Genomic DNA, 12,005 nt, shown 5'->3' with positions numbered 1-12,005 from the left:
ACGTGTGCGCGGGCTAATAGGGCTTTCATTTGGGACTCCGTCATTGGTTTGATGGTTATTGGCCTACTTCACGGGCCCACGAGGACTTGATTATAGTTTCCCCACACAGAAGCATTAATTTGGTAATAGCTGCTCCTGCCCCAGGGAAGCGAGTTGAGTCTGGTTGCATCGTTATTTGGACATCGAGTAACTAGCTGTTTTTAAGATTTTTCCTTACCGACCACTTTTGGTACACAAGCAAGCAGTTATAAATTTATGAAATAAAAATGCTGGTATCGCAAATTAGCCGGGTTCCAATACCAGCGAGTACCAGTTACGTCCATCAGCGTCCAACGATGATTAGCATGTCTAGCACGGTATTCATACTTGATAAAGCACATAGGTACGATAGTTTGCTATATGTGTAAAGATGAACAAAAAAAATTATATAGGCTCATAATATTAATAACAATGGAATGTTAAATACATTTGGGAACATATCATGGTTGCAGACGCAGAATGTCATTTATTCAAAATATTCAACTAAGTCAATTCATGAATTCGTTACATATCCGTTTCGTACAAAAATCTTAGTCAAATAGTTGCAAAGCACATCTCTCTACAGTGCAGCTGTATAATTTAATTAATTATTGGACATCCCCTGTCGTCATTAATCAGTCGTAGCTTAGTCATGTAAATTACTTTCACATCCATGTGTGGTAATAAATAAAATGTCACATAAAAAAGAGGATAATTAATCATAAGGGATAAACGTCTTAACCATTTATAATATACTTTAATCTCTCGTAGACATATAAATTCAAACAAATGTGAAACTGTCATATTGCTCTAGGTATAAAATGTGTGTAAAATCGTTGCCATGTACGTTAGAGTAATGAAGATATCGATCTAAAATAATTTAATGCCCTTCGGAGGGACTACTTTGTTAAAATGCTTTAAAAAACGCAATATATGAAGGAAAGCGACAAGGATGAATTAAAAATCGTTTTTTAAGCTGGAGGGCTGCAAATAGTTGAAATAATTGCAGGAAATATTAATATTTTACATAGGTCCGTTAAAAAAAATGTCATAGAAGAGCTGGATGCTATTGAATGTCAGGTATACCTACTTTTTTTTTCAAGAGTAAGCAATAAGGAAATGGAGAAGAAACGAATAATTTTCTCAATAAATATACGCTAATTGTATTTGGTATGTTAAAAAGACTTATTTCAAATTAATATTTATACTTCTGTCAAGGTCAGAAGTATGGATTATACAGTAGAAGTACGTGTAGATACAGAGTAAAAAATATTTTGTTCCCATTGGGATTGTAAGAAAGGAAGAAACGGCGATTGTCCGCAGCATCTAGTTACATAAGCTCAAAAAATAAGGTACAATAGAAAAAAAAAAAAAAAAAAAAACGTCAAGTGCACGTTACACATACGTTGTACGTACCAGCTCTACATGAGTTTTAGTATTAGTGTGCCAACCCCATTCGTCTACACAAGGTATGGGTGGCCTTGGTTTGTCTCTCCTCTTCAACTCTCCCTTTGACGACTGAGAGATTGAAAAAGTCGAGTAGTTTGCGCGTACATGTGTACGTATACTCATGTTCGACCGCCAATAAGCGAAAAGCAGCGGCAGTATAGCTACCTACTGGTGTGTCTGTCAAAGAGAACTGCAAGCCTGATTGAAAAAAAAAAAAAAAAAAACTCTTGTGAGCATACGCGGGAGCTGGCTTCAAACGGTCTTTTAATCCAATTGTCCCTCGATTACCAATAAATAATCATTATTGGTCTTATGATCAAATTGCCTCTTCCTAACAGGATGATAAGTAACAAAAATTCTAAGGTTAATAAAACCATTTGTACCCAGTCGTATGATTGATCAGCTCCATTTTCAATTTTATGAGTCAATCTTTTTGTAAAGACAACTTTCATTATATTACCCTCGAAATTTTGCTAGAAATATTTTGTTTTTTAAGTTTTTCGTTTACGAGCGAATTTTTTTTTATCTCTAATAAAACGATTGCCAAATGAGTAGTTTAAGAGTAGTTTCCAAGTAGTTTCCAAAGCTGTTACTACGAAACCCCACGTATGAAAAAAAAATAAAACGGAACTTCTTCTAACAACGCAAACTGCTACAGCTCGTCCTTTACCCTGATTTTTTATTTAAAAGGGTCTCACCAGCCAAAGGATATATATTTCTCGGATCTCTTGAGCTGTTGCATCAGCAGCATAGTGATGTAGTCTCACAGTAGAAGTAGTAGCTCTGGCAGGCAACTTTAGTGAGGACTTGGCTGCAACCCCATGAATTTTCAAGGGAACGAAAGTTTTAACGAAGCAGATCCCTCCGTTCTCCCTAAAGCCTCTCTTTTTTCCCTTGTTTTTTTTAAATACTGTCTAATTCTTCTTTTTTATGTCTTACTGAAAATCTTTAGTTTATTTTTCCACCCACATCCCACTTTTTTTCAACAAGACTTTCTCTATTTGCGTATGTCGAAAGTTAAAATCTTTTCGTTTTCTGATGTTGCCATTTTCCTCTTGTTCCAAGTTTTTTCTTTCCAATAAAATACTCTGTTAATTTCACTATTTATCTCTTAGAGTCTCCTTCACGTTTTTACCCAAAATTCTGGGCTACTCGCCCCCACGCTTCTTGAAATTTTCAAAGCCACGCGCGCGTGTGCATTTAAAACTTGGACGTGTTTACTTTATAATTCCCCATCTTAACTCCGCGCGGCTACCCCAAATCCTACAGACAGCTGCAAAAAAACTTTCTCTTCAACAATAAATTGCTCGACCACTCAGCTGTACTGCTCTGCTCTCGACTCTTATTTACGAAAAGCTTCACCTCAGCGAAAACTTATCGACTTCCCCCTCGTCGAGAAATCCCCGGCCGATAAACCACCCGAGCGCACCGATTCTCCCTTTTAATTTCACCAGCTCCTCTCGGGGTACTCCTTCGTCCACTGGATTTATACTTTTTTTTCCTCCTCTATAGCTGGTACCCTACTCTGCTTTCACACATACGGTCTTTCTTGTTCGTGGGTGCGCTTCCCCAAATCATTCCCTTCGGTTTTCTTCTTTAATCTCCAGCGCTCCCACTCGAGCTCTTTATCTCGTGGCTGCGCTTGTCCACAAGTTTTTTCGACCCAAGAGCTTGATGCACCTCCAAAATCGTTCTTTACACGTCAACTCATTATGTGCTTTTCTACAGAATGCATGCAAGCGGGGTCTGGTCGAATACCAATTCATGAAGACCAGTTTAGTTGAGCACACATATTTGTGGTGAGGAAGTTGTCCCACAAGATCAAGAGAATACCCATACAGAGTTTCAGGTCTTGGAGACTCGCTCGTGAAATATTTCTTGAGCTTTTTTTTTCATCTTGCGACTGTTGTATTGTCTAAAATGAATCAAGTCCTTCTTCGTCTTTTTCCCTGCTTTGATATAACTGAGACAATTTTACGCATGGATCGTTCACATGCGTGTCCCTTTCTTCATCTCCCCCACCTTGTGTTTCTGGCGTTGCGCATTTACCTTCTTCCAACTCCCTCGTTAAAATCTCCGGAGGTTCGTAGTTTCATTTTTTTCTCCTCCCCCCTTGAACATAGTCATCATGTTTTTGTATTCAAAAGAAGCAAATTATCAGTCTGTTTTTACTTTCCTGCCATTTTTTTCCTCTTATTTCTTATGATACGCTGTACTTGCTCGAATAATGTACGAGGACGAGTTAAAAAGTGTCTTGGGCACTTCCGTAGAGGAAATAATAATAACCTCCAACAACAGTCTATAATATGATTTTTTTTTCTTTTCAAAATTCTCAAAAGGAACTAACAAGTGTGTAGTGTTCCCATATGATTACAGAAAAGAAGAAAATTATGTAATTTTACTGTATTTCTTTCTCCAAGGGAATAAAGAGGTTGCAATACAATGGGTAAAGGTATTTACAGAAGATTCCACATTTTGATACTTTATTTATTTCGACTTGACGTGTTTAAAGGGCTGCTGATTATTTCTTTCAGTATCAACTAGTTATAGCATTATTATTTATATGTAATAAATTTATTTGATGTCTCTTTCTATTTCATGCATGAATCTTTACAGTAAAAGTAAAATTGTAGGTCCAAATTATATTTATTTTTTTAAATGCTTTATTCCTTTTACCGTCATTCGGCTTTCAAATTCGAGAGAAAAGAAGAAATAGGTGACCCTACAGGGGTTGCGAATATCTGTCGATAAAATTTCTTATTAAAAGTAACGCAAGTACTTTCAACCAAGAACTTGGTTGAAACTTATTTCATTATGTATGCACAGCTACTTCATTGAGCACTTGCTATCCCGTGTACCAATAGATTACATTTTATAATTTCACTGACAAAGTGATTATAAACGATTAAATATAAAGAAAGTTGAGAAAAATTATTTTCAAAGTATTCAACAATCCCAAAAAGTGATGAGATGATTTTTTCGGACTTATAAACGAGACAATATGGGGTTTAAAACATTTTAGAAATTTTTTGGTCTTGTACCTCATTCATATGTATACGCGGATTTACATACACGTGATACAATACATAATTGATAAACTCTCGAAAACCAATACCTCGAAATTATAATATACATGAACGCACGAGTAAGGCGAGCCGAGTTCGCCGTTGTCTATTTGAACACGATGTAAATATTCATTAGTTAATTGAGATTATATCTGTGACAAGGGAGACCCAACCACCTGCTCCCTTTCACCTTCCTACCCCCCCCCCCCATTGTGCGTGTACCCAACGGATCCAAGCACGCGTGAACGCATTTCCTGCCCTTTCCTACCCCATTCGATACAATAAAAAATTTCCTCAAACAGAGAAAGTAGAAACCCCTTCTAGGTATACTATTTGCAAGCGTATCTCTGCAGCTGGAAGGCGACAAAAGGGAGGGGGCGGGGCAGGTGTGCTTAAAAGTACCAACACCAGCGGCTGCGCTCCTTTTCTCCCCGTCATATCTCCGGGGAGTGGCCCCCTGGCAATTAGCCGGGCAATTTCCCTCCCCCGAGCCACCTAATCGGAAAATCATGAGGCCAAGAAAATTTTCGGGGCGTCTCCGGGATGACTTTTTCTTCCCCCTACGAGAATTGGTTGCGGCTCACTCTTTTTTTTCCCCTTGGGTATACTACCACCCATTTCATGCAGTGCGAGCAAAGAAATAACTTGATGTCATTGGATCAAGCGATTATCCAATTACGCACTCTGCGATTCACGAGGTGTTACAGACCCTTTCGTCAATTATTTCGCACTCCTTTGTCCCGATGTTGTGCACACCGAGTATACATCCAGATTGTACGAGAGCATAATTGAAAACGCACGAATAATTAACAACGGGAGCAGTGGCGAAAGGGGTTGAAAGCCACAAACGCAATTCCCAGCGCCCGGCGCGGACCAGAATATAAAATATGTAATTATATCAAAAAGCCGAGCAGCAGCAGCAGAGGCGGTGGTGGTGAGCATTAACACGCTTCGCGGAAGAAACTCTCCTGCGTGCACCTGTACGTATGGTCAATGCACTTAAAATTAGACGCCATTACGACGCTGTTTGCTGTCGTTGCTGCTGCCAGTGGTGGTGGTGGTGCAGGGGAAAACACATACACATGCAGACACAAAGGTGTTAAAGCAGAGTAAACAAATTATGTTTCGTGCAGCAGTGGTGGCAGCAGCGGTACTAGGTGATGGTGCGTACTGGTACAAAGCTGCCGGTGGTGGCTAGGCTATAGTACATAGCATAGATATGAACACGTGGCAACGCTTGCCCACATTTTCTGATCCTCACCCCGAGCGCTAATTTGGTCGAATAACTTTAATGTTGTTTGGCACATTGTGTGGAATTTTTATTTTTTTTAATTTTTTTATTTATTACGTTACCAGCTGTGTTTTACCATACTGGTGGTTTTTACTATCTCTTACTCCCTGCATGAATAAAATGTATAATAAAAGTTATCAAAACTGGCATTCTAGGCCATGGAAGCATGAAATTTTATCAAATACGGTTCATTAATATTTCAAAGGTACTTTACTCTTATCGGTAGGATTTTAATCGAATTTTTCAAATACCTTTTTTTGCTGCGGTGGTCACACAGTCATGGAACCAAAAATAAAAAAGTAATAATACACCCATCCCGAAATGCCATAACCAGTTCGCACAAGCCTCAACATTAGGTCAGAATCGTCGGGGTAACTATAGTACATTATTTCCTTATCGGTGGTATTGTTCTCAAAGCAACACAACTTTTTGTTACTCTGACAATAGTGCACTCAATCGATTCAAGTATTGAGTGGCACTTATGGTTACGAATAGTTATGTTTTTGCTGTTGTTGAATTATTACAGCTCGTGTTCCAGGTGCTTATCCCCGAAAATTGGAGACGTTGCCCAATAGTAAAAAATATTGGTAACATGTAGGATGTACTATTAGTAAGTAATGATGAATAATAATGGTAATGGTGATGATTATGCCGATGATGGAAATCACAATCAGTTGCTCATAAGGGACGAGAGAGTAGAAGCAAGGCACTCGGCGAAAATGAGAAAGACGCGAGTGGTGGTGCAAAAACACGCGCACACCATGTGCGGTACCAATTCATCGACAAGATGATGGAGGCGATTTTTTCTCCCCTCGTACTCTTTATCGCTCCGAGAAAGAACAGAAAAATACGGACCCACACGCGTGCACCACCACCGTCGAACTCATCGGCGTCAAAGCCATGCTTTGTTTGCGCTGCCACTCGAGAATTCATAACGCAGGAACGAGAGAAGGCGACGGCGAAAAGAAGACGAAGAAAAAAGCGAGAAAAAGGACGCGTGAATGTGTGGGTATTGAGAACGCGTGTGCAAAGACTCGCTGGAAATAGTAATAAAAAAAGTCGAGAGGCGCCTGTGACGAGCCTCGCATACGTTGCGCGCCAAGAGGTGTACAGAGACACAAGAGGAAAGGCGATGAAAGAGAACGAAAAAGACCAAAAAAAAGGACAAGTTCGATAGACGTCAGGAGGAGAGACGAGTGTATTGTGAGGCACTCGTTTAATATGTCAATGTGTGTATAGGTATCCCATACATCGGAACGCATCGAGGGGGTTTGCCTCCACCGAATTTCGATCTGGCCGTAATAACTCAAAACTCCGGAGACCCCCCATTTTTTTTCATACGTGAGGGTCTATAATCCCGAAACGAGAGGGTTCGGGAGGGTGTGTGCGAAGCGATGGGTTAGGGGGGCAGCCTTTTTCCGGATACGGGAATGAATTTTTTTAAATTATGCGTCTGAGGGATTTTTCGGCGCGTGCACAAGATTGGTGGCAAAAGAGGAGCGGATAAATTTTTTTACCCACCCTCTTAATTTATGAGCTGTACATTTTTTGTCTGATGTGATTTTGGAAATATATCACTGTCCATGCCACCCCTCTCCCGTAAGTTATGGTCAGTTTTTTTATCTGCACACCATACGTGAGGTTTTATATGTATTTTGAGGGTGATTTACATTTTTTTCAAGTGCATGAATAAACGGATCCTTGAATATTAATATTTAACAAAAATAAAGTGATATTGGTTGATCGGTACGGATCAATCGTTGATGTCGAAGGGAAAGATGTCAAGTCAAGTAAAAAAAAAAAAAAAAACTTTTTCTAAGTCATAAAAGCTGCACAATACTCTTAACTACCAAATGAACATGATCAATAAATAATTTTATGCACCTATACAACGTTTGATCTCTTGAAAATGAGCATCTGAACCATTTCTTTTTAACACCATTCGCTACTTGCGAGCTAATACTAAGAAATTACTTTTTCAATTAAAAATGCCAAAAAAGTAAAATCTGGACAAATGCAACTAGGCTTACTTATACTTTTTCAAGGTAAAAGTGTTTATATCCCTTTTTAAATATCATCGTTCAACCTTTGGCACTTTGCAAATGTATTAACCCTTTGAAGCTCATTCTGCAAAAACAACGTGCACATAAAGTACATACCTCTTGGGGTGGGCTTTGCCACCTCTTAGAATACATTATAAATTTTTCAATTATTGTATAAAATGTAATGAATAAAACGACGTGAAACATTACTCACCAGTGGGTGCGAAGGAAGTGACGAGCAGGAGTCCTAGAACGAGGGCGGCAGTGACGGTACTACGAGAGAGCCAATCCATGGCACGGTGCACACCAAGTGCGTCTCTCTGTCGGTCGGTCGAGATAACGTATCTGGCGTATATATGTGTGCACAATATACATAAACGCGCGGAGCAGAAAGTAGGCAAAGACGAAACGAAGAGGAAGTTGTTGGCCTCAAAAGCGAATAAAGATTCCCAGATGGCCCCCCTAGATACAAGGACTCGGCTGTGTGTGGCCGTACGACTGTCCCTGAATAGGCTCGGCTATCCGTCCGTCCATCTATCTATCTGATTTCCGTCCCGAGCTTTTCACCCCCGCGGCTTCTTCCTCTTCTTTTCACGTGCAACGACGGCGCAGCTGCAACAGGCCCGTCCTCTGCTCCCGTGGCCGTCCACTCCCCGACCGGTTCATAACTGATGGCTACTCATCGCCGGGGCAAACTTGTCGCCGCTGCTCTCCTTTTCCAGCCTCTGCTGCGGCGGGTCGTCATCGGGGGTGCAGGCCAACATGAAAGCAAAAGATCAAAAAGTCAAGGGAAACATCCATTTGGGGCCAACCCTTCGGCCACTCTGGGCGTAACGCCTCTGTGCTTTGTTTCAGTTACACAAGGCTGTTTATAATAATTTGTCACGGCTTCCCATCCCCCCCGAGTATACTCCGTCCCATTCCTTCGCTCGTTACCGTGAAGGGGAAAATGTATGTTGTTTCGCAGCCCCCCACGTCAAACGCTTGGTTCGCTCTCTCTCTCTCTTATTTTTATTTTATTTTTTTTTCGTTCCATTTCTCTGGGCATCTTTTTCCGGCTCGTGCACTTGACGCGAGTGCACCTCACCTCCCAGCTGTTCGATGTAGCACAAAACATGGCACTTCCATTCGTTATTCGGATGTTTTCGTTCGCATTGGAGAGGAGAAATGCAGGGAGGATGAATACAAACCAGGTGCTTTCTCCGATGCCAGACTGACAGTTTATTGTCTCTCATCGGCACTATCGAGTGAGAAGTATTTCTTTTTTTTTTTTTTTTTTTACTTTGCCCTCTGTTGTGCTGATCTTTTTAATGTGATGCTTGACAAAGATGGTAATATTATGTTACATGGAAAATTGTATGATTTGTTTAAAACTGAGATTTGAATATGTATTCTTGAGGGCACAATAACTGTGTTGTAAGGCTCAATTATAACGTTTCAAACTTTAATTTCCTGTACTTGAAAACATGGAGAATCATTGAAATAAAATCTTTAAACAAAAAACTCTTTCTTTTTTACCCAAATTATACTATACATAAATAGTATCTAAAAGAATTTTGTATTTTTTAAATTTAACAGTTTTTGTAGCAGCAAATTGTCTTCTATTGGAATTAATACAGTTTATAAAATTTTTTTGGTGAATTCGTGTGACAAATTGTTCAGAAAAGGTCTCCTCTAGGAAAATCCTACAGTAAACTAGCCTCGCTTTTACAAACACCTTTTTAGAAGATTATCAATCGATTGCCCACATTGTCACATACCTTGAATTAAAATTTACTAATTCCAAATCAGGCTTCTTCCGAGTACGAAATGGCCTAATTATAGCGTCAAAGAGTCAACTATATGACCAGAGCAGAGAAACTGAATTAAAGTTATTCAGATATGTATGTAACTCGGAGATGAAAGGATTAAATATGAATTATGGTCTGCTTATTTTTACACTTAACAAAACCTTGATGTACCTATTTGCATCGGAAGCAAACTATCATTGATAACTATTTCGGTACGCTATTGGTCAATGACCTAAATACATCTTTATCGTGCCATTGATGAACTGTACACTAAGATTAATTATTTTAAGAGCTACGTTTGTAAAAATTATGGAATGACAAACTAAACTTACTTAAATTAATAAATAAAATCATTTACTTATTAATAAGAGCCTTATATCACAGTATTTCTAACACAATTTCTTAAGATGATCCTGAGTGATCCTATCTAAGATGTATGTGTCTTAAATTTACGAAAAAATTAGTAAAACTTTAATTAAATTCTAAATACTTTTGATCTGGAGAGTAATTAATACATGTTTTTAGATAAAAACTTTCTTTGTGAATTCCATGTATCAATCATTTACTAATTCTTTTTCGATATTTTTTTAGTAAGATTTTTTTCATGAAAGACACCATTTTTTACTGCGTTGCGTTTAAAGTGTAAGTTACTGTTGGCCAAAATGAAAAAAGTACCGTTAAAAACCACCGGAAAGAAGAAAAAGAAGAAGGTCTTAGTTACTTGGTACGACGGCGACATTTCCGTGGTTTAATATTTAGCCAGAGTTGAATGAGAGATTTGTATCTCCGTCTGCAAATGTTCATTCCTCAAATGAAAGCCTATCATGCACTGTACCTACTTACGTACCTTCCGTGTGCTCTTGTAAAAAAAAAAAAAAAAAAAAAAAAAAAAAAAAGAAGATAGCTCTCAAAAAGACGCCGCAAGACAGTTACACTATCGCGGTAAGAGCTGATGGTGCTTTGAAAGAAGAAACTCGGACGTACATCGAGGTTGAAAATCTCTTTTGCGCGTTCACTTGTAATTTCTCAAGAGTCGGGTAGTTTTTTTTTTTTTTTTTCATTTGGACAACGATTTTTATCGGCTTTACTTTTCTTTTTACGCTATTGGCGCACATATAGAGTTTCTTTTATATAATTATGAAGAATACACGGCTAAAGAGGTCAGCTTTAAATTAAAAACTGATCTTAAGTGTTTTTTACTAAAACTTTTTAGCATATTTCATAAACATTTTTTTTTTGCAATTTTTATTCGTTTTTAAAATATTTAAAAAATCTTTTTTTCTGTGTTATATATGCAAATAATAATTTGAACATGCTTAAACCTATTTATTTATAGTATTTTTTTTGATCGCACTGTTACAACACGTTAAAATTTTGTCTAGTATACTAAATAAACGTGAACTATTTCTTGTATCCAGATGAAACGCTCGAACAATCACAGAATATTGTAATTAGAAACATGAGACTTTGATGATTAATGTCAAGTACTTCTTTATGAAAGAACACATTTATGGGACATTCCACTTGACCTGACTGGACTTTATAAATAGAGATAGAAAAGAAAGCCAAGCATCTTCAATTAACTGCCTTGAACAATGGAAAAGTGGCGCTTCTGTATTTAAAGGAAAACTTAGACTCTGCGTTAAATGAAGTTTTCGTTTCAAGGAAGAAACGAGTTTGAAAACTTTATCAGAGTTTCTGCCTCTTGCCGACGAATAAACAGTAAATTCAATCAAAAAAATAATTAATTTACAAGCACTTTCGGTTCTTGATCCCAAAAACTTTTATATTATTGCACACATTCAAGCAGATCAGTAAAAAAAAAATCATTTTATTATTTACTTAAAAACTCAATTTCTTGGCATCAATTTGAAACTGCAAAAACAATAGAGCAGTTTCCAATTTCTTAATGGATCCTCATGTGTAGATAAAAAAAAAAAAAAAATATTTTTATTTACCACATGAGTTGCAGTAATCTACTGATGTGTGCAATGCTATGTCTACTAACGATGTTGTATGTATCAAAGGCAATTAGGAAAACTTTTAAAACTTTCCTTAAAAAATTCAGCCTATTTACGGAAATGATTGCACCTGGCACGCAAATATTTGCTCGGGGTAACAGTCACGCGTCTATCACTATAATCTAACAATACCTTTTTTGTTTCCACAGAAAGAAAATATAATTATTTATCAAGGAGACATATACATGAAAAAAAAAACACTAGGATCTTGTGCTCTAAATACGCAGGTGTAGATTCTCGAAGCAGTGTCGCATCTCTTCGTTTTAGAGTTCTACAGCATAAATAATCTTGATTACAAACATAAAAAAAAAATAGTTTACGGAAAAAAA

General features: G+C 37.9%; 1 protein-coding gene across 1 annotated transcript in view; it reads right to left on the bottom strand.

The window, feature by feature from the left end:
* Positions 1 to 8,438, bottom strand: part of LOC106635988 (beaten path IIIc) — an 80,160-nt gene extending 71,722 nt beyond the window's left edge. The window contains exon 1 of the mRNA XM_089591978.1: positions 8,080 to 8,438. Within this exon, the coding sequence (XP_089448104.1) occupies positions 8,080 to 8,158 (79 nt within the window). The 5' untranslated portion in view covers positions 8,159 to 8,438. The remainder of the gene's footprint in view (positions 1 to 8,079) is intronic.
* Positions 8,439 to 12,005: the final 3,567 nt, after the last annotated feature.

Source organism: Copidosoma floridanum, unplaced genomic scaffold, assembly GCF_036245765.1.
Source record: "Copidosoma floridanum isolate Cflo_tuat_1 unplaced genomic scaffold, Cflo_Japanese_pri ptg000014l, whole genome shotgun sequence".
Taxonomy (NCBI): Eukaryota; Metazoa; Arthropoda; class Insecta; order Hymenoptera; family Encyrtidae; genus Copidosoma; species Copidosoma floridanum.
The sequence above is the reverse complement of the archived record's forward strand: the minus strand, read 5'-3'. Positions and strand labels throughout refer to the sequence as shown.